At 40.0% G+C, this 24,231-nt stretch overlaps 1 protein-coding gene across 7 annotated transcripts in view; it reads right to left on the reverse strand.

Moving 5' to 3' along the window:
* The window catches only part of CD47 (CD47 molecule), a 48,202-nt gene that overhangs the window by 19,337 nt on the left and 4,634 nt on the right, over positions 1 to 24,231 (reverse strand). For 3 of the 7 annotated variants that reach the window (XM_014853310.3, XM_044771664.2, XM_044771663.2), the window contains exons 2-3: positions 16,966 to 17,319; positions 7,765 to 7,854 (exon numbers count right to left, since the gene is read on the reverse strand). In XM_014853310.3, coding sequence (XP_014708796.1) covers positions 7,765 to 7,854; positions 16,966 to 17,319 — 444 coding nt within the window. Of the gene's footprint in view, positions 1 to 7,764; positions 7,855 to 16,965; positions 17,320 to 17,560; positions 17,651 to 19,084; positions 19,282 to 24,231 lie in introns of those variants that run through there. The other 4 variants (XM_070508713.1, XM_070508714.1, XR_011503156.1 and 1 more) reach the window with 3 other exon arrangements.

Raw genomic sequence — 24,231 nt, forward strand, 5'->3', positions numbered from 1 at the left:
CATAACATCATACGGAGTATTTCCACTGCCCTAAAAATCCTCTGTGCTCTGTCCATGCATCTGGCCCCCACCCGCAACCCACCCCGAGCAACCACTGATCCTTTGTTTCCATAGTTTTGCCTTTTCCAGAATCTCTTATAGTTGGGATCATATAGTACATAGCCTTTTCAGATTGGCTTCTTTCACTTAGTAGTATGTATTTAAGGTTATTCCACATCTTTTCATGGTTTCATAGCTCATTTCTTTGTAGCACTGAATAATATCCATTGTGGTTATGTACCACAGTTTATTTATCCCTTCACCTACTGAAGGACAGCTTGGTTGTTTCCAGGTTTTGGCAATGATGAATAAAGCTGCTATAAGCATCCATGTGTGTGTTTTGTGTGGACATACGTTTTCAATTCCATTTGTGTAAATACCAAGGAACGCAATTGCTGGATCATATGGAGAGAGTATGTTTAGTTTTGTAAGAAACTGCAAACTGCCTTCCCAAGTGGCTGTGCCATTTTGCATTCCCACCAGCAATGAATGAGAGTGCCCGTTGCTCCATATCCTCACCAGCATTTAGCATTGTCAGCATTTACATTTTTAACAAAAACTTATAACCTTAGTGCTGCCTGATACAGAAATACCAAATATATGGAGAGGCAATATCACATTTTTGTCAACAAATTAGGAATTCTAAAATTTTCCCTTTTATACCTTCTATAAAATAATTAAATTGAGCTGGCTACTTCTCAGAAATGAGCGACGTTGGTTCATTCATTTGTTCTGCAAATATTTACTGTGTGCCCATCAGATACCAGGTCCTCTTATTAGCCCAAATCATATCAACCCAATCAAAGGACAGGTAGAAGATTATTTTATTTAACAATAATTGACTGAGCACCTACTATGTGACAATCACTATTCTAAGTGCTGGCATTAAACAAAAAAGACGGATCCTCCTGCCTTGATGCCCTTACATCCTAAGGTGTGAGTGTGTGTCGGGGGCTGGGGAGGACTGAGTGATGGGGAGTTACTCCCAGATCTTCTTCCCCAATTAAATAAAAGATGGGGTGTACTCTAACCAAAGAAAGCCCTTTTATGCATTTAATCTTTCAAATTCATGTGAATGAAGAAATGACATGTCCCTCTGGCCCCCTGAAGAACAGCTAATGCTATGAATAGATGCTCTGTTAGGTTTTCTTGTTTCCTTGTGACTGATATAAAGCATGTATAAGACAGAATGCAGGTTGTGGTTGATAAAATCTAGTGAAATTACCAGGTCAGCTTGGAGATCAAATAAAATCTATTCTCTTAGTTGTCATGATTATCCAAAGATTATCCAGGCCCACGTAGAACACAGTCCATCCACCAGAAACCAAAAATCCACGAATCCAACATCTGCCCAAAGACATGACATTGAGATAGTCCCTTGCTAAGTGATCAGTGAGCTAGTGGTGAGACAGGAAGGCCTACCAGTCAGGGATAATGCATTCCAGATTAAGAATAAATCATAAAGCAAGATGTGTTTAATTTTATTATTATTATGCTATTTTCTGATAACTCGAAGAAAGTAACTTGGGGATCTTTTCAGTATCTGTTGAGCTGCCAATCAATATTGTCTTCGATACAGGATAAAGCCCATCTGATAACTTTTAAAGTGAAATTACAATTTCAAATTTTTAAGTTAATTAAATATAAATTACTATTTTAAAAATATTTAAAAACACTCATTAAAAAATAATGAAGGCTTTCTGAAACTGGTGCTGGAGAAAAGTGAATGTTAATTCCAGTTATAAACTGATCACTTGCCAGAAGGTAAGTAAAATAATTTTATAATAAACCCTATGCACTATTCAACTTGCTTTGATAAACGATTTTGTCAAAATGAATACTGACTAGAAATAACATTCCCAGTACATAGGACCCAGAAATAAAGAGCCCAGACTTTGTGCAGTAAGTACTTTGAATATAAAAGATTAAAGAAGAGGCTATCCAACACATGAACTTCCTTTCCTTGGTTCCAAATGTTCTCTGGTCTTGTGGATGGAGCCACAACTTCAGAGAGTACTCAGGAAGTCGGGATGTCTGAATTTGGAAAGGGTCAAAGGAATAGCGACCGCATTTCTACAAAACAGTACACCACTGAGCTACAGTTTTGTTCTGTCCCCCATACAAGAAAATCAGCACATAAAACCATTTAACAACAGAATGTGATAATTATGTGGATGGGATCAAGGGAAAGCACTGGGAGTTCAAGATTATTGAATAGAACTCGGAGTAAACTTAATAACAAAGTCCTATTAACAGTGGCCATCACCCAGGTCACAGAATGATTTCTGTAATAATATTTACTGTGAGAAATATTTTCCTTCCTGGATAGAAATTTCCTAGTGCAAGTTAATGTCCTCACTCCTTCAGAATGATTTTCTAATCTACAAAGAAATTCCCTGTTCCACGCCTTCTTTTCACTGTGCTTTCATGGTCTAATTACTTTCAACATTAAGTAGTCCTCAAGAGGAGACTCAAGGACTTAGGGTCTCCACGCTGTTGTGATGGAGAATTTTTTTCCTTCAAGTTCCCAACAATGATTTCTACAGGGACAACTAACCAAATACCTCTGAGCAGTAACCAAAATCTTTGTGGAATAATCTTGAGCAGGGGCTAGAAAGCTAGCAAAGGAAACGAAAGATGCCTAGAAAGCACACATCCGAAATAAATCACAGAGTCCTTGCTCTGCATAGTTCTGATATGCAGGAATTTCAGTTACCATGGTTTAGTTAAAGAACACAAGTCCCGCCAAAACACAGTTCAAATTTCAGTTACCAAAATATACTAACTGAGTACTTGCATAAAGTGCAAACTTCATTGCCATCTCTTCAGTCACAAATCGCTGCCTAAGTAACAGAGACGTGCATCAAGCTCAGCGACTCATCACGTTGCGTCTTCCAGACTGCTGGGGATTGGTTCCTGCACAGATGAATTCAGTTCAGGCACAGACAGCAAAGCATGTGTTGTGTTACCTCCTTGTCTCCCAGTCATAAACCAACATGACATTTTACAATAGATAATCAAAAGAGGAAACAAGGCAACAAAGGTGAAAGAGTAAAGAAACGAAGAGTGATAACGCCGGAAATGAAATTTGAACAGAATGTAAATGGCGTTCCAGAAGAGACAGCTGACAGTGGGAGTATCAACATTCCTGCCATTCAAGTGACTCCAGACATGCAGCCAGAGGAAATTAGCAAACGTGAACTTAATGGCATAAATGAGGACAGTGAGGAGGTCATGACAAAAAGAATGAAGATGTCCCAGAAGAAGTGACTCTGGCAAAGACTTCACGTGAAAGGAACTCTCACAGAGAGTGCATGAGACTCAAAGTGCAAAGGATAAAACGTTGGAAGCTGATCTGAACTTAGAAAGGGGTACGACAAGCCGCCAAGGCATAGAAAAGATGCTTGCTCTGATCTGAAGTTATACCACAAGAAAAAGGCAAGCATGGTTCAAACTACTCTTCATAAAACACTTTAATTCTCAATGTTTTTAATATTTAAATGTACCATGTACTAAATATTCGTTTTACTATTTTTTTTTCATTTCCTAATACAGTTACTACTGACAGTAAGAGAGTGTTTAATGTTTTGACAAAAAATTTTAAAGGTCACGGAGCAACAGTAATTTTCACATTTATTATTAGATTGCTGAATAGAGTTTCAGCTTCCATGGTCATGTTTGCGGTCTCGCAGTTCTGTGTGAAGCGAGGACTCCTTGTATACAATAAAAGATTGAAGGAAGGACAAGTAAGAATTGACAGACCTATCGCAAAGGACTTCAGTGTGTTAGCCAGTTTCTGACATGGAACTGAACTTGAATCCTACAAGGACTAAAGATCTTGGTGGACAGCACTTGAAATCATTTATCAAACATGTAAATGATGGAAAGTACCAGGTATAGTGTCAAGAGAGGAAGAAGAACCCTGAAAATCAGCCAGAAACTTAACTGTCAGTGAAGTGGAAACTGAGTTCCTACAGTTTCCAGAACAAAAATCAAAAAATCAAAAAATTGCCTCAAATGCAATACTATTAGAGATTTGTTACTTTGGTTAAGGCTCAGTGTTTGATTCTAGTAATTTCTGAGCAGTTTGATAAGCATAAGATTCTGCTTAAAAGTTCGTGAGTTAAAGCTAAACGCCAAGGTGTTTAGGAACATTGCCCTGTTAGAGACCTTTGTCTTCAAGAGACGGTCTAGAGCTCACCAGGTCCTGGCTTGGCTCTGGGGGTTAGAAGTCTTCTCAGTCTTCTTCCTTAGGAGGACCAACGGCGTCCTGAGAGACAGGGAAGATACAATTCTGGTACAAAGAAGCTCTTTCTCCTCAGAGTAAAGGCGTAATCTGCTATCTTTACTGAATGTTTCGGCTATGGAAAGTCCTGATTTTACCTCAGATGACCAAAAGACTGACATGCAGAGCTAGAAAAACCAAGAGAAAAACACCCTGTGGTCAAGTACAGACCATAAACGGTAATCAGAAAACATTAAGGAGAACTAGAAACTGAAAGTCACGGGCCTGCGTTACTATTACCACTTTAGGGCCCGGAAGACATCTCACTGTAAAGAACACAACCAAGCAGCAAATGGGACACAAAGGGGCTCTCCTGGCTGGTGGAATCCCCAGGCCATAAACAGGAGGCCTCTCACCAAGGGTGCCATAAGAAAAGTAGATTTAGACCCATGTCCATCCCAAAGATGTGACAGAAGGCGCAGAATATGAGACTTCCACGTCTCAACGAAATGTCAGTGCTACAAAGCCAGGGGCAGCACGCACTTCATCTCCACCTCTCGAGCATAGAGCCCAGCGCCCAGCAATCAGTAGGCACTGTCAACAGACACTTGCTCAATAAATAAACAAAGCAGGTCCACATTCTGCTCTGCTAATAACAGTTTCATCTACTCAGGGTGTGTACCCCGATATAGGTTCACCCTTCACGGAAAAAAATTCTTAAAGCAAATTCAAGACAGGCAGGCAGCGTGGTGTAGCTGTCAGTACCACTGGTTGCAATCCCAGTCCTACCAGGAAACAGTTGGGTGATCGTGGGAAAACTCTCTGTGCCTCCATTCCTGATCCATACAATGGGCATGATAACAGTAGCACCTGCCCCACTGACTTCCGGAGAGAAGTCAAGGTGATTGCAGATGCAGTCTTTGCGCAGTGTCTGTCATACACAGAAGAGCCCTACAAATGTGTAGATACCATTGTCACAAACACCTTTAAATATGAATCCAGACTGGGGGAATCAAATACACAGGCACCTCCCCCCCCCAGGCCCCCACACCCCACACTTACTCGTCCTAAGAGGAGCCTAAATAAAAAATTGCCACCCAAATATTTTTTTAGGTTCATAACCACACTCCTTAAAATGTGACCAGAAGATTAAATATAAAAAAGAACATTCAACCTCACTAACACAAAAATGAAAATTAAAACAAGCTGTTTTTTCACCCATCAAATTAGCAAGGATTTTAGAATTCTAACGTGCTCAGGATTGCGAGGGGAAAGGCAGGTACTCCCCTCTGTGGAGGAGGAATGGATACATTGTAACGGAAAACATTTTGGCAGTTTGAATCAAGAGCCTTAAAATACCTCTGCCATTTCCAGTCTTACTTATCTTTAGCAGAGTTACTCTGATAGTATCAAAAAAACTTGGAAACATCCCTAACAAGCATCAAGATGAGAGGTAAGTAAATTATAGTGTGTCTGTGACAGTACAGCACAGGTAGCTGTAGAAAGATTTCTGGGGGGAAATCGGGATGTACAAGGATATAAGCTATATGAGTCCATTTACGGTTTTTCTTTTTTTAAGAAAGATAACAAAGATACATAGAAAAAGAAAGAAAGGGAAGCAGGAATTTCACTAGAATATACCAATAGTTTATTCTTAGGTTGTGGGACTCTAGATGGTTTTTGTTTTTTCTCTATAAGTTCCTATATTATATAAGATATTCTAAAGTGATATGTAGGGGTCGGCCCAGTGGCGCAGCGGTTAAGTTCGCACGTTCCACTTCTTGGCAGCCCAGGGTTCGCCAGTTCGGATCCCGGGTGCGGACATGGCCCCGCTTGGCACACCACGCTGTGGTAGGCGTCCCACATATAAAGCAGAAGAAGATGGGCACACATGTTAGCTCAGGGCCAGTCTTCTTCAGGAAAAAAGAGGAGGATTGGCAGCAGTTAGCTCAGGGCTGATCTTCCTCAAAAAAAAAAAAATAATAATAATAAAATAAAATAAAGTGATATGTCTTATTTGGAAAAAAACCTGTAAAGTTTACTTTGCAAAAACATGGCTGATGGTGAACAGACTCACTCCTGGTTCAGTTTACTAAAAATAATGTCAATGTCACTGATGATGATGCCATGATCAGCAAACTGCAATCAATCCAACTGGAAACAACTCACACTACTGTGAAATAATTTCATGTTCTTAAAAACATGCTACGACCTACCTAAATCATTTGAGGCGGGCCTGAAAGCCTGGGTCTGCCAATAGGGTTAAAAGCTTCCCCTAACATCAGGAAAGACTGACCAGGTCTTGATGCTAGACTAGTCTTCTGGTGATGTGAAAAGCTTACAAGAATTCTAGACACTGTTTTGAAAGTGAGAATTGTGAAACGCCTTGACAGTTGTCACTGTTAGCCCTGTCTTGCCTTTTACACAAGAGTTGAGAACAGCTCTGAAATCACAAAGCATTTCCAAAGTGCCAAACAATGAGAAGAACCCTCAAAATATATAACCAGTCATCTCCCTTCCATTTTTATCCATCGCTTTAGGTACACAGGGCTTAAACTTCTGAGTAAAATTCAGGAAATATACAATAGGCTAATCCACTACAACATTCTACTAGCTTTCACTTTTTTAAAGGTTGCAAAATGAAATAAATAAAACGAAATCAGCAGTATTTACTCCTTGCCTTGTGTAAACATTTACTGGCCTTCAATGGCTGACTATTTCAGTGTGCTACAGAAAGACAAGGAGTAAATCTTACATTCTGAAAGTTTAAAAGTTTAGACTGTCACCTCAGAACTTCACTAACTTAGTAAATTTCCTCTACCAAACTGGTATGGAAATACGGTTGAGCATAAACATTAACCAGAACGCATGTGACCTTTTACCTAGCAGCCATCATTCTATGTTGTTGATACTAAATCTGATACGGCATTAAGATTTGTCCCAGGAAGTTTGGTCACACGATTATCACAGCGAAACACGACCAAAAAACACAACTCTCCCGTACCCACTGCCTAGAGCAGCACAGTCGTACAGTGAGGATGGCAAAACATGGTTCCAACTGGCCTTTTCCAAGAACAAACACCTGTATACAGAGAAGTTCACACTAGGAAACTAAAGAGAGGAAAGTCTTAATACTCAAAAGTACAACCTCCAACCTTAACACTCATGTAGGCTGTGATCATCTCTTTACCAAAGAGAATGATGTGTGCAAATGCTCTGGAAACATCAAAATCAGCACGAGTTTAAGGTACTGTTATTATCAGGATTCCCACTATTCAATCTTAAGTTAAAAAAAAAACCTCTTTGGAATTAAAAGTGAACCGTAGCAAATTATGGGGGACAATATACACTTCAAGCAGAGTATGCATATTCTTATTTATCACATTATCACACTTACTGATAATACAACTTAGTTAAATAAAAAATTTCACCAATAGTGCCACCCAGAAATAACAATTTCATCAGTAAAACATAAACGAAAAATAGAAATAAATACTTACTCACGATACCAAACTGTCCCCAGGACAGAAGTATAGCCAAAATTGGGAAAATAACAATGAGGATATTTTCCTTTGGAGAAAACCACGAAACTGGGAAGAAAGAAAACAAAAATCACAATTACTATTTACCACAATCACTTTAAGTCCTGCCAGCGAATGGTCAACAACATATCTTATTGTGTAGATGGAAAATGAAGATAATCAATTAAAGTTGTGGCCTTAAATACATAACAAGTTACACATATAATTTACTACATAACAAACTTCACTTACAACACAAGAAACCAGTTATTTGCGTGTTTCTCACCCCCTTGTCCCTAACCTAGGATTTACAGGCGGTGACACAGCACAGGAGCCGAACCAGGCTCTGCAGCCACGCCGCCTGGGTTCAAACTCAACTCTAATCTACTATCTTTATGACCCTGGACAAAGTCTTAACACCTCTCTGTTCTTCGGAGTCCACAACGGTTACACTGTGCAACACAGTACTCACACTGTGAAGGCCTGCTGTGACCGTTAACAAAGTCAATTCATGTAAAGGGCTGCTTAAAACAAGGCGTGGCACTTAGCGAGCACCCCGTAAACATTAACCACAACGATCGAAATGTGCGCCTCCGGTGAATACCTGTATGTGTAACGCGCCAAGAATTTACCTTGAATTCTTCCTGTAAAGACTGACTCAGAGGAGGAAAGTAAGGAAGGTGTACAACTGGGTACCCTCCTCGCCTTACTGTGACTAAGACCAAGACCAGTGCGAGCCCTATCTTTTCCCAAACTTACTCTGGAACAGAAGACATACTCATGAATAATCAGGCTTCAAACGACTGTTTACATGCAAAGTAAGAGAGGGGCTTTCGGTATTAAAGAAGCTCTATTAAGTGGGCCACGTTACCTAGACAGTGAAAATAAAGCCACACATTCTATATAAAGAAACTGCAAGGGGCCGGCCCTGTGGCCAAGTGGTTAAGTTTGCGAGCTCCGCTTCAGCGGCCCACGGTTTCACTGGTTCAGATCCTGGGCGTGGACATGGCATCGCTCATCAGGCCATGCTGAGGTGGCATCCCACATGCCACAGCCAGAGGCACACACAACTAAAATATACAACTAGGGGCCAGCCCAGTGGCACAGCAGTTAAGTTCGAATGTTCCACTTAGGCGGCCCGGGCTCGCCGGTTCAGATCCCAGGTGCGAACATGGCACCGCTTGGCAAGCCATGCTGTGGTAGGCATCCCACGTAGAAAGTAGAGGAAGATGGGCACAGATGTTAGCTCAGGGCCAGTCTTCCTCAGCAAAAAGAAGAGGAGTGGCAGCAGATGTTAGCTCAGGGCTAATCTTCTCAAAAGAATAAAATAAAATATACAACTATGTGCTGGGGGGATTTGGGGAGAAAAAGCAGGAAAAAAAAGAAACTGTGATATTAAGACATCAAGTGAGATTTGTTGAGAACTTTAAAAAAATTAAGTTTAATTGCATCTTATCAACTCTAAAGACCATAATTTTATCTATGAAATTCCTTCTCTAACAATAAAGCGAAGTAAATGCAAGCATTTCAAACGGTGCCTGAACATGGGGGACTTTCCATGGGAAGAACACTTCTGCATACTGCCTGTAGCAAGCACTGGTGTTCCTCTGAGATCAACCCTTTCAAACCCTCCAGGGCTCTGCCTCTCCTATGAGCGCTTGAGGAACCTTGTGGGCTTTCACACCATAATGCTAGCCATGCCTTTCTTGTGTTAAGCTTATAACATTAAACTCAGGTAAAAATGTTCATGCTAATCCTCAGAATATAACAACATTATAAATTCTATCTTAGAGACAGTAGCTTTCCAGAACCTAGCGTTCTGCCCTATACATAGTAGACCCAGTAGGTTTGCTCTTGATGGTTCCAACAGCCATGAGAGAGTTTAGTGAGTGAATGAAGATGGGTTTTTTTGTTTTTGATGCTCCCATGTTTGTAGATCTTTACCAAGACAGAGATGTCTTCAGATACTCTGAATCTATACTTTAATTTCCAACTGAATTACCGAGCATCTTCCTGTACCAAAGAAAACCCATTTCAATTCAGTCTAAAATCCTACCAGGAAAAACCTTTGTGAATTAGACTTAAGTTTTCATATCTAATGTCCAAAGGATTTGGTAAAAGCTCTGTGATCTAATGACTATTCTCAATCAACTTATATTTTTCTCTACCCACTCTCTCTACTATTTTGTTTTGAGTAGTGTACATTAACTCCTCAAACCCTCACAATTATTATATGAGGAATTAGTAACCCTTCCTTACACTGTGGAAACTGAGGCACAGTGAATTAAGGATCTTAAGTATCTTAAATTTTCATGTCCCAAACTGATACCCCTTCCCCAATTCCCCCACCTCTCCTCTTGACTTTCTCCATTTCCGTAGTGGTGACTCCATTTCTCCAGTTGCTCAGGCCAAAAACCTTGGAGTCATCCTTGACTGCTTGGTTTCTCTCACACTCCATATCTGGTCTGACAGCAAATCCTGTGGGTTCTACTTCAAAACACAGTCAGCATCTGATCTCATATTCAAGATGAGCTGACAATGAAATGTTTCATTGGCCTCCCTCCCTACACAATAGAACAATCTTCAACAATCTTAGGACTTATTAACGGAAATCTACTAGTGAAAATAAGAAGTGCATGTGACCCTGGTCTGACCACTCATTTTTTGCTTATTACTCAAACATTTATTGAAAGCTCACCATGGGTAGTGTACTTTTCTAGGTATTTGACATCCAGCTGTAAACAAGGCACGTGGGGCCATGAGCTTGAGGAGGGGGAGGACTGAAGAACAGACTCTTGTGGGTACTAAAGAAAGGCCTCCGGGGAGAGGAGCTAGATCTGAGCCTTGGATGGGAAGAAGCCTGTCATGTGAAGACAGGGAAGAAGAGATGCCAAAGGAACAGCAAGCTCAAGCTACCAAATGATAGCCACTGTGGCTAGAATTTAGTGAGACAAGATGAGATGGGAAGAGTGTGCTGGGGCAAGATCACATTGGGTCTTAAGAGCTTGTTAAGAGAGTTTGGATTTTATTGTAAGAGCAACAAGTGATTGGAAAGCCTCAAACAGGGAAGACAAATGATCTGACTCACTGAAAATCTTCTTTGGCAGCCATGTGGAGCATGGATTATAGAGAAGCAGGACCTATCAGAAAGTCACTGCAGGAACTGGGTGGTAGTGGGCCGTGGAAGCGGCCCACAAATGCAGTCCTGAGTTCAGTTTTACTCATCATATTTAGAGACATAACACAGAACCGTTCCAAAGGAAGGTGATTAGAATGGGGATCCTGAAACCATGAGCAACGGCTGAAAGAACTGGGGATTTTTACCTTAGAGAAGAATAAACTCGGGGAGAGAAATACAACAGCCTTCCCAGTGAGTGAGAAATTTTGGGGATGCAAGTTTTAGCTTGACTGATGGAAGAACTGGCACTGCCTGACAATAGACCAAGATCCTTAAGGAAGTAAGAGTCTCATCAGGTCAAGTGTTTTAGGTAAAAAGTTGGAATGACCAACTACCCGGGGTGTGATAGAAATAATTCATGAATTAGTTGGTGAGACAGGCTAGATGACTACCAGATGACTCCAAGCTTCTATGCATAAATAATAAGTTTAAGAGATAGTTCAATGACAGAAAGAGGGTGGGATTATAGAACAAAAAATTTTATGTCTAAGTGATTCTGAACTGGAGATTATCAGAATCACCTGGCGGTTTACTCTAACTGCACACGCTCTCCCCTCTCAGCTCCCACCCCAAGATTTGAATATGTTCTCCATGGTAAGTGTCTGGGTGGGTGGGGGTGGGAGGTCCATGATTCTCTCAGTTTAAAATCACTGCCGCAGATCCCTGCTGTAATTTACCTCCTTCCACTGACACGAATATGTTACTTCTAACTTGTTACGGTGGGAAGAGTTTGAGGATCAATGAATTGGACATTCAAGAACAATGAGACGCTGGGGAAAAAACAATGCTTTATACAAAACCACTATATGCCCGTGAAGCTATTGATTTGCTATGGTAGTACTGTCAGATGACCTCAACTCTTGTTCCCCAAGGGGAGAGGGGGACAAGATACTTCTCTAAGGTATCTGTCAACTCTCAATTTCTACGGCACTAAGAAAATAAGCCTAAAATGGAGTAAGAACATCATCAAATATTTTTCCACCTCAGGATTAAGAAAGATAACCCAAGGGCATCCATAATCTTATTCCACTCAAGCTATGGCTGACAACTCTGCCAACATTACTCTCCCCCAATTCCTGGTCAGGTAGAGTGGTTCCTAGGAAGATGAACTTCTCATTGGTGGAAAGGCAAAGAAATGATATTAAGAGGGTGTGGTCTACAGATGAGTGTGTAAATTTTGCTCCCAAGTCTAAGTATTACAAAAGACAGGGACTTAATTTCTTTTATCACTGTGTGCAAAATGGGATAAGCCAAAAAAGTGAAGAGGTCACTCCAATTAATTGTGTGCCCCTCCTTCAAACACATACATGGTAAACCTTCACAAACACAGAGAACACCAGTTTCTAACAAAAGAAGATCACAATAAAATTTACAACACTAAAATTCAAGCCAAATTTTTATATGATGTTTCAGGATAGTGACGGCTTTTTTGATGTATTGACTTGGGTAGGCTACAGCCCTCAGTTATTTAATCAAACTCAGAATTCAAAGGTTCCCCCCAGCAAATCCCTGACCCCTGCAGTCAGCCTTTTATAATCCCCTCTCCTTGAAGGAGGGGTGGGACTGTGAATATGACAGATTTCATTCCTATGATTACGTTGAGTAATATGGCAAAAGGGATTATGCTGATGTAACCAAGATCGCCAATCAGTTGACTTTAACAAAGGGTGACTGTCCTTGGGAGAGAGAGGGCTGACCTAATCAAGTGAATCCTTAGGAGAATCCAGGTTCTTCCTGACAAAAGAAATTCAACACGTGAGAGGGATTCAACAAGAGGAAGAATCTTCTTTGCTGGCTTTAACTATGGAAGAGACTGTGCGGCAAGGAATGGGGGCAACCTCTAGGAGCTGAGAGAAGCCCTAGCAGACATCCAGCAGAGAAACAGGGACCTCAGTCCTACCATCACCAGGAATTGCATTCTGCCACAATCATGTGAGCTGGGAACAGGACCCTGAACTCCACATGAGAACGCAGCCTGGCCGACGCCTTGATTTTAGCCTTCTAAGACTTTGAGTGGAGAATCCAGTCACACTGACCAGAACTGAGACCTACAAAACTGAGAGTGAATAAATGGGTGTTGGTTGGTTGTTTGTTTTTTTTCTGCTTTTATCTCCCCAAACCTCCCTGTAGACAGTTGTATATCTTAGTTGCACGTCCTTCTAGCTGTGGGATGTGGGACGCCACCTCAACGTGGCCTGACGAGCAGTACCATGTCCACGCCCAGGATCCGAACCCTGGGCCACCGCAGCGGAGCATGCGAACTTAACCACTTGGCCATGGAGCCGGCCCCTGGGTGTTGTTTTAGCAGCTACATTTGTGGTTATTTGTTACACAGCACTGGAAAACTGATATAGGAATCTTGCAATCCTTCACGTCAACATTATGAACGTAATGTATATCATGCTGATAATGACAGAAAATAGCAATTCTGCTGAACTTGAACTGACCTTTTTAAACAAAATCCTAATAGGGAAATGTAAAATGGTAAGCTTCTAAGTTTTTGCATCATTAATAATATAAAGATAGATATTAATAACAAATTTTATAACTATTATTTACATTTGGTATTTGGTTGTTTACAAGGTGTTTTCATAGAAACCGTATATAGTATGATGGCAAAAATACTGGGTTTTGAAGACAGACGGATCTAGGTTAAAATCCTGGCTATGATTCTGACCTTGAACAAGTACCCTAAATCTCTCTTGCTCCTCATCTGTTAAATGGTAAGACCTGTGTCTATCTCCTAGCGTTCTCGAAAAGATCACAGGATACACGAACTTAATGTATCCGACATGTGCTCAAATAGACGTTAGGTTATTTTACTCTTCTCATTTGTACTGCCATCACTTCCTTGAAAGCAGGGTTCATGTCTCAGTCATCACTGAATCCACAATGCCCGGCATACAGTAGGCACTCAATAAATCTTTGTTTAAGTAAGAACGATATTAACTTATTTACATCTCAAACAATCCTGTGATGGAGATGGCATCCCCAGTTTACAGAGAAAAAACTGAGGCCCAGATAGGTTGATTTTCTTACCCAAGGTTTCTTAAACTAGAAAATGGTGAAGCCCAGAGAAAGCTTTCTACATTCAAGTCCTGTGCTCCTTCCATGTACTGTGCTATCCACAGGCACCACGCTATCTCATAGACAATATTTCCACATATTCAGTCTGAGTGCTCCAAAAAAGGGCACAAAGAATGGCCACCATTACTCCCCTTTCTACTGAGTGGAATTCTCTATTAAGCAATTTCTATTCCTCATTTATGTCTGCATTTGCAAAAAAGCACAACATAGTAGAAATGGTTTCTATTACCTAAATCCCCAAAGTCCACATGATGGGTAAGTATCATTATCACAATAAATTTGCATTCCACAAGAAGAGTCCTGCCCCAATTAACCTTTTTGTGCAAAGGAGGTTTTCCTTTTTTTGTTCAGTCAAAAAATGGATGCAAAATAGTGACAACGCCAGATGCTGGCAAGGACATGAGGAAGCTAGATCACCCGTATGTTGCCGATGGGAGTGTAAAATGGAACCACCACTCTGGAAAACAGTTTGGCAGTTTCCTTAAAAACTAAGCATATACTTACATACAACCCAGTAATGGACCTTCTGGGCATTTATTCAGAGAAATGAAGACTATGTCCACATAAAAACCTGTATGTGGTTGTTCACGGCAGCTTCACTTGTAATAGCCAAAAACTGGAAACAACCAAAATGTCCTACAACAGGTGAACGCTTAAACAAGCTGTGAGATATCGATGCATGGACTACTACTCAGCCAAAAGAACAAAGGAGAGAACGAACTATTGATGCACACAACTTGGATGGAGGATTCCATTTATATATCAGGGTTGAAATGACAAAATTACAGATATGGAGGACGAATTAGTGCTTGCCAGGTTAGGGATAGTAGGGCTATGACCATAAAGGGGTTACAGAGGGGCAAGATCTTTGTATTAATGGAATAGTTCTATATCCTGATTGCAGTGGTAGTTACAGAAATATACACGTGATAAAATGACAGAAATATACTCACACTGTACCACTGTAAACCTGCTGGCTTTGACATTTTACTATACTTCATAAGATGTAACCACGGGGGAAACTGGATGAAGAGTACATTGTACCTCTCTGTTCTATCTTTGCAACTTCCTGTGATCTATAATTATTCCAAAAAAATACGTGTGAAGCCTAATGTCTAGGACCTCTGGTAGAATCTTCTACGTTCTTTACAACAAAACAATTCCTTCTCATTTTAACGGCCCCAAAAGTAAGCACAGCTCATATTTTATAGGGTACCTTGAAAACAAAGAATGGTAAAACTACCGCCCATAAAATTAGAAACTCTGCCTTCACCTCTGGTACTGGTGTTCCTTTCCCAATCACCTTCATTCCGTCTTCTGGCTTCTCAAGTCTTGTATCTTGAGCTTACCAGTTTACCCTTCGGTGATCTCTACTACATTCCAAAATGACTGCTCCCCCAGGTCTTGTTTTTCTCTTCCCAGAAACTGTACATTTTATCAGGAAAATTTCAACTGGATATTAGATCATCCAGTCCCAGTCAGTCACAGGGCATATGACTGAATGATCAGACCAGCGCTGAAAGGCATACATTAAAAAAAGCTCCTTAAGCCCACATTAACATCAAATAAATAATAGTTACAATGGAAGAGAGATTTCTGAGCTGAAAAGCCTTCCAAACTCTGCTAGCCTTGTCTAAGCCATCTCCTGCCCCCTCCTCAGTGTGCTAAAATCCCTCTCACAACACTGCGGGCCAGCTTCAAGAACAGATGTCTCATTTCATAAAGCAAACATCCCAGGAACACAACTAATGTTTGCAAAACACTTTGGTTTACAAAGAACTTGTACATGAGGGATCTCATTTGATGCTCGTTAGACTATAGCAAACATAAAAGCAGGGATCTATTTTCATGCCATTTTAGAGATGAGGCAACTTGGACTCAGTGAAGCAACTTCTCAAGATCATATAAGTAAATAGTTAAGTTGCAGAATAGGGAAAGAACGCAGATCTCCTGAGTCCTAATTCTGAGCAATGTCAAGATACTCCATCAAACTAAACACCCCATTCCCAATCTGGTAACAGACATCTTAAAGCAGTAAACACTAGAAGAGTAGAAGGCAAATAGTTGATCCAACTGAACTGTTCTAGTCTCATCTGAAGCAGAGATTCTCAAGGTATGGTCTAATCTTGAGATCAGTAATATGTCTAGTGATTCTAAACTGGGCTTTCAAAATAGAGAGTCAGAATGCACTTATATGTGGTTGAAGACATCGACTGGCACAGCAAGGAAGAGAAAAGAAAACACACTGTTGACTTGAGCTAACTTTACTACTTTATACAACTCATCAAGCCAAGTTTGTGAGGAAAGTGCAGAATCACGGTGCTATAGCCAAGGTGAATTCAAACAAATCAAATCAGATCCCTAGCTCTCCCACATCTTGGCCAAAGAAAAGAACAGTAAAGCAAGACTAAGCACAGGAAACCTCAAGGAATCAACCAGGATAAGTGATTTTTAACCTCCTGATTCTCCTTCTAATCCATTCTTTCCAGAGGGAGCATAGTTGGGATTTGTCAACCCTTGATCAAAGTGTAAGGTTAAAAAAAAAAAAAAAGACAATAATTGGAAAGAAGCCAGAAAATTAATCACGTGAAAGAAAGTACTTTTGATGGCAGCAAAGAGAAGGGCAGAGTAGATGACCCCAGGACCGCTCACCCCAGTAAAACAGTCCTCAGACCAAAAGTCTGAGAACTACACAGTATGCAAATGAGCAAACAGAAAAGGAGTTTCACTGTGAAAAGTAGAAGAGCAAGTAAGATAAAACTCATGATCTTAAAGCTGCTAAACATTACATCAACCTTTATTATTAATAGCCTGCTTTTTGATTCAAAGGAGTTCCTAGTCCCATTTTACCCCCTTTCTAATAGGATCAGGTTGCTGCAGGAAAAATAAAAGAAAAGCTGTTACAGAAGTCTTACCGACACGATATTTTAGTTCTATGATGGTTTCGCCTTCTCTGCTTAATTCTGTTACTTCACAGGTGTAGTTTCCTACACGGGCATCACTCTTATCCATCTTCAGAGATGCAACGCCCTTTAGTAACTCTGAGGGTGTGATTTCTGTGCTCTTAAAGCCTTCGCTGGAAGGGGACATTTGATTTTGATTTTGTCCATCATAGATGAAAATGTCTTTTCCTTTAAATTTCCACTTTACAAACATATCACTAATGTTTGTCGCCTTCACATTAGTAACGAAGCATGGGATGATGACAGTTTTATTGCAAACGGTGTATTCTACAGACTTGATAACGTTAAATATTAGCTGAGCTGAACCTGGAAAAGAAAAATAAAGAAAATTCATTTTGTTGTAGAATTTTGTAAGATCATAGGTATGTTACAAACCCTTAAGATAAAGAATAATGCTTCAGTTGTTCACTCAAGAAAGCAGTGCAGCTGTAGAGAAGATGGGCAAGATAAAAAAAAGGAAACAAATTATTTTAATATCACTATGCATAGCTGGTAGGCAACACTATAAATTTTCCTTATTACTTCTGAGTAATACAAAGTATACATTACCATGTGTCTTGGAAATAAATTCAGCAACCATGTTGGAACATGCAGGTGTAGTGTCTGACTTTGGAAGCTTTGAAGTAATCTTTACTGCCTACGGATATATGTAGAAAAATACTGCCCTTACCATGGGAAAATTTTGAGCAGAAAATCTAACCAAATATTATATTCAGTCTCAACTTCTATACACTTCCTCCAAATACAACTTGCAAAACTGATATGAAGTTTATCTCTATCCTTATGTTGCACTTCTCAAAAAAGTGGCAGACTCTACTGTACTTTAATATAAAAAGTAAATTGGATAAATCATATCACATCTTTCCACTAGTCTTAGAATGCTAAGGAGAAAAAATTCTCTGTGGCTATTTCCTCATTGCAAAATACAGACAGCAACAGACATGTGTATGCAAGTATTATAAAGGATTATACACAATTGAAAGGCATTTTCCCACCCCTATATTTCATTGAAACCACAAATAAAAATTTCCAAATGTATATTACAGGTACTCCTCCTTCTAGAAATCATAAGCCGCTCAAAATAAAGCTAAAAAGCTAGTTGAAACCAAGAGCAGATACTGCTAATGAGTGGGATATATTCTGTCAACTCTTCTCAATAGAATAAACTACCAGTCGTTACCTTATAAGAGAGAGAAAGGGAAAGCAAAGGCAACGATTCCTCTTTCATCTGAAACACGCAAGAATGTGGAGAAACTGTAGTTGTCTTCCATATTCTTTTCTCTAAGTAGTTGGCTTTTCTCTCAAAAAGCCAATCATTAACAAATATAAATAAAATATCAACTTTAATAGTTCATCCTTAAGCTTTTTTCTTTCCATATAAACTGGGAATAAAAAGCAGGGGCATAGGATGTTATTATTCTAGGAACACTAGTATTCTTCCATAAATGCCCACTGAATTGAATGCTAGGATGCAGAGTGGAATATGAACTGAACAACGTTCAGAAAGCCTGAGTACAAATCCCATCTCTGTCACTTTTCAGTATGCGACCTTAAGCAAGTCACTTAACTTTTCTAAGCCTTGGTTTCCTTGCTGTAAGGAAGAGGTCAAAAACAAACAGTGGGCTACCTCACAGAATTGTGGTGAGCACCAAAGGAGAAAGTACATTGGCAAGGTCCCCTGTGCTATAAATATGGAGGATGATACTACAAAAACTAGGCAGTGTGGCATTTTCATGTAATGATCGGGACCTTCTCTGACTGGCAGGTCTATTGCTATATTTCCGGTAATTTTCAGTCTGAACCCACCTTGGGGGCATCCACAGCTTATGTCTTCCCAGTTCTCTACATTTCTAGCCACTCCAATATTAGAAAGCTCCAGGCAAACCTGGATTTCCAACTGCATTCTTCAAAACCTGCACATCGTGAACTATTTCCCCCGAGAAAGAAGCACTGAGAAGAAGACTATAGTGTACAACAAGGAGAGAAGAAAGTGGCTATGATGTTAGAATTAGAAAGGAAGGAAAGTGTCAGAAACTATGGTGAGTGATGATGAAATGGACAAAAAGATTACCAGGTGTCGTTTCAGTGGCATGCTGGGCATTGTCTGACAGATCCTTTGGGAATATCTGATTCTACAGGGCCTTGTGCCTTTCGCTGTGTTTGACTGTGCTCTTTCACAATTTTGTAAGTTGTAGAAAACTGATGATAATGCAAATGATTCGTGTCCATAGAGATACAAATAAGCTTTGTTCTGCAATTGATTTCCACCTAGTGGAAGAGAGGATTTCAAAAAATTACATTTTACTGCCCCCAGGACATTGACCAATTTTGCATCTATTAGCAAAACCATTTCAGCATTTCTGGTTGCCTATAAAGGTGTCTGTTCTTCCAATTTTCTTTTAAAACCAAGACGGTTTCACCATCTTCCTGGTTTGCTCATTAATTAATGTATGAAATAAAATCTTTGACACATGTTCATTTTATATTTGAGTCAAAATTGTATCTTCTAAAAATTATCCTTTAATAAAAGAAATATAAGTGAAGAGTTCAGTTATTTTCGCGAACTTTTTTAGAAGGCTCTAGGTAAGTAAGAAATGGTCGGCAAACACTACAATTTCATAACTTACATTTAGAGAAGGAATTTTTTCTAAAGAATACAGAAAGCACTAATTGTACTGCAATAATTGTTGTAATAAAAAAATTTATAGCTGAAGCAATTTAAGTAGAATAAATGCTGTCAATAAAATCCAAAGTAAAATTGACCTGGATAAACCATAACTTGAATAACCCTTGCACTAATAATTAATAAATAAGGGTAGTCCAAAAATGTCACTCCACCAGCTATTAACTACAACTTCATCCTCTATAAACATTTATTAAAGAACGATTTAGTAAAATTATCTGATTTGCATTTTCTCTCTTTTGCCTACTGCCTTCTGATGAAACAGCAAAGTGAAGGAAAGATTTAAAATATAGAGAGTAAATAAAGGAACACAGATAATTAACATGAATGAGGAAAGTCTGAATAATCAAGATATGCCTATAGGAGTCTAAATCAGATAGAAACAGATAAATATAACCATCAGTGATTCCAGAGTTACAGATAAATTAACAAACAAAAAGAGAAAATTATTTTATAACAAATACCAAAAATATTGGACCTTACAACCTCTGTGAATACGGACTACCAACCCAAACCATCTCATATCACAGTCCTGAAAACAGCTACTATGTTGCAAAGAAGGCTCAATGCATTATAGTCACAGAATACAAGTCCAGCTCAGAAATTTAAAAATGCAACAAGCATTTATTGAGAATTATCTAACTGAACCAGTGTGATAGGATGTGGGGATACAACGATGAAAAAAATGCAGGAATTATCTTTTAGAAGCTTTTAATTCTGTCTTGGGGGAACGTTATGTACTTTGTATAACCCAAGGTCATAAGCGCCATCCTTCCTGTGTGAGCAAAGTGCTACGGATGGGCAGGAGAGCAATCCATCTCACAGACTTCTAAGAAAGTCTGTGTTGCTACTACAGGGACAAAAGAAGATCGTCACAGTCCTCACCCATCTGGGCCTTGGATCTTTCATCTTTCTTACATGTTCCACGTAAAATTTCTCTCCTTTGTAACAATTCTTAAATCACTCTCCTTTTGCAAGACCAAACCCTGTACTCTCCAAAGGAGCCCTCTGTCCATTTATTAATGCAAAGTGACTCCTTCAGATGAGAAGCCAGAAGCTTCCAACAGTCCCACCTATACATTTATTTTACCTGCAACCCCAACTCTCTACACCTCTTTTCCCCCCACAGCCTCCTCTTCAGAAACGAACCCCTTCACCTAAGAACTCGTTTCCATTTCTGCCTCCACAACCGTCCATCTCCTCAAGGCCTTTCTCTAGTTGATTACCAGCCTCCTATAGCCCTCTATTCCATTTACACGTTTTTAATTTTCTTTTACATTTTAAAAAAATGCTTGAATACTAGCCAACTTCTTAATCCCTCATACTCACCTCTCTCTTCCCTAGCATCCTAAAATAATAATCTAAATGCATTTCTTCACCTCCTATTCACCTCTTAAATCTCTGCCACCCGACCTCCACCTCCCCACCTCTCCTTTTTTCACTACAACAGCTCTTGCCAAAGTCACCAGCAATCCCTTGTGAAAACTCATACGTGCACGGTTCGCTTTCTGTGTTGACTTCTCTACAGTCCTCGAGCCAGTGGGCAGCTCCTTTCTTGCTCTTGTCCCTTGGCCTCTGTGATGTCTCTTGATTCTGAACTTCATCCTACTGCTTTGTCCACCCCATCTCAGCTCTCTTTCCTTTATTGAAATCTATTCCTTGACTCACAATAAAGATTAGTGTTCCTAAGGCCTTCCTATCCAGCACTGCCCTTCCACCCAGGCTTCTCCCTACTCCGTGGTTTTAACTACCTACACACATTTTATTTAACCAGGCCCCACCTTTCTCCTTAACTGCAGACCTTGGAAAACCACCTGTCTGCTGTGTATTTGCACTTGGATGTACCACTGTTACTTCACAGTCAACAGATCCAAAATCTTATTTACCTACTCCCTACCCTCCTCCCAAAACCTCAGCTACCTAAAGCGTTCTCTATTATTTACCAGTCAACCAGACCTGGACCTAGGAATCATGCTGGATTCCCCCTTCTCCTTAGCCACGGAGAATTCTTGGTAGGCTTAACCTATTTAATAGTTCCTAAATCCAATGTCTGTTGTATGAATGAACTAGACATTCATCAATTCTCCCTTGAACTATAGCCATACCCTCCTAACCAGCTCCCTGCCTCCAACCTCAACGTTTCCCTATCTCAGCCCCAGTGTATTTTCCACAGTTCCCAAAATAGCTGCTCTAAATGCAAATGTGCACTCTTTTGCCTAATATACTGTAACAACACCCTCTCCCCCTTTTAGGCTAAATTCTAAGTGCATCAGCATGGAACACAAACTAGGTCCTTCAAGATCCTGTCCAGCTCCGCCTCCTGTACTCCTTCATTTCCAAACTAAGCTCCAATCATAATGACCTTGCTGCAATCCATGAATATGCACGTGCACTCTCATCTCCATGCCTTTGCATATGCTGCTCCCCTAGCCTAAAGAGACTCATACCCTTCACTGGGTGCAGAGGTAACAGCACACATTTTGGAGTCAGACTTTGGCTCGAGACAGCACTTCCTAGAGATACAACCTTAGACAAGTTACTCAACCTCTGAACATCAGTTTCCTCATCTATAAAATGTGAGTAGTGATAGTATAGACCTCATAGAGATTTTGTTAAGATTTAATAAGGAAAGACCATGAAGCTCTTAGTGCAGTGCCTTTCACACACATAGCAATGCTGAATACAGGGCAGCTATAGTTTGCTGACTTTGGCTCTTTCTGCTAAAGCACAGCTGAGATGCTCAATTCTGTACCCTTCTCTACCTCTCCTCAATGGTACTCACCTGCTCCTTATTGCTCCCATCACGCCCCCTTCCAGTGTTGTTGCTGTACTTCCTATTGAATCTTGTAATTACTATTTTACTTAACTGATCTCTCTCCATTAGGCTCAAAAGGTAGAAAAGCAAGGATAATATCTTCATTTGGTATCCTATGGACCTGACTCAGGGTCCACCAACCAGGACTCAATACATTCCTTATAAATGCAAAAAATTTAAAGTATGAATCCCAAGAAAGAAAAAGCTAAAAGTCATATCGGAGAGGATTCACTCTTCTTCTATATTTCAAGAGAATCTTCCACTGCTTCTCATGTCCATAGACCAGCTAATGGAATCATGAAGCTACATAATTTAATGGAAACTCTCAATGATGTCAGTTGCAGGTTGGATGGAGGAGTTCCTTAAAAACTACAGGAATGTGTCTAAGAATGATCTTCCAAGAGAGTGATGTTTAAACTGGGTCTTGAAGAATGAGCAGGGATGTTATGGAAAGGAAGGGCTTTCTAGGCAAAGAAGAGAGAAGGCCAAAACATTACAGTGAAAAACAAAGAAGTAAAATCAACATAAGTCAGATGTGGAGGTAAGGGAGAAACATTAAAATTATCAGTTAAAGCAGTATGTGTAACCAGTTACATCGTGGATTAACTACAGAGAAAAGAGATTTAGGGGAGAATATTCCTTCAATATTTAATAGGCTGAGTATTAAAGTACATGTGATCCAATAAAATGGAGATATCCAGTAGATTCTAGGATATATGGATCTGGATTTAAGAAGAAAGATTGGAGCTACAAAGACTTGGGAATCACCAAGAAGATAGCTGGTCGCTGAAATCATGAGCATAAACAAGATTGCTCAGAGAGTTCTTGCAAAGCACACACAGCAGGTACCAGAGAGTAAAATGTTGGGGAACACCAATATTTACGGATCAAACAGTTAAAGAGGAATAAACCAAAGAAGCCAGAAAAAGAAGTGAGAGAAGTAGGTGAGGCAGCAAAGAACACCACCGCAGACACCAAGGAAGGCTCTTAATATGGACAAAATAGATGGTAAGTGGAATGAGGACAAACAGCCTCTAGATTGAAAATTACATCATTAGCTTCTTTATCTGCAGCAACGTCAATAGACTAGTAGAATCAGCAGTCCCACAAGTGATGGTACTTGGGAAGTGAAAGGGAGAAAGAAGACTCAGTGATTCTCTTCAATAAATGCAGCAGTGTAAGAAAGCAGAGGGAGAAGGCAAGAATGGAAGGAGTGTGGAGGCAGGGACAAGGGCAAGGTTTTTTGGTTCTTCTTGTTTGTTTCTTTTTAATATGGGGTAAAACTTGAGCACATCTGCAGGCTAAGGTGAAGGAGCCAAATGAGAGGGAAAAAAATCCAAGATACAAGACTGAAGAATTAAGCTAACTGGGCAGATCTCCAAAATGGTGGAAGTGATCGAGCTGTAGACAAGTGGTCCTTTCCTTGGAAAGGTGAATAGTTATCCTTCTGAAACTAGGTGAAGGAGGAGCATGAGAGGAAGGTTGCTTAAGATATTATAGATAAGTTTAGTAATGGTAGGAGGCAAGTTGAGAGAATCCACACCACACATCACTATTTTTCACAGTAGAGTAGGAATTTAATTATCTGCTTGGAATGGATGTTCAGGAATGGGGAGAGAAGCCCCAGCAGTCACTAAGGGAAATGGAGTAAAGATACCTGCCAGAAGTGAATCCTACCAGTTTTTGCCATCTGATCTAGCCCCTCGTAGGAACCAGAGTT

This window comes from Equus asinus, chromosome 5, assembly GCF_041296235.1.
Source record: "Equus asinus isolate D_3611 breed Donkey chromosome 5, EquAss-T2T_v2, whole genome shotgun sequence".
Taxonomy (NCBI): domain Eukaryota; kingdom Metazoa; phylum Chordata; class Mammalia; order Perissodactyla; family Equidae; genus Equus; species Equus asinus.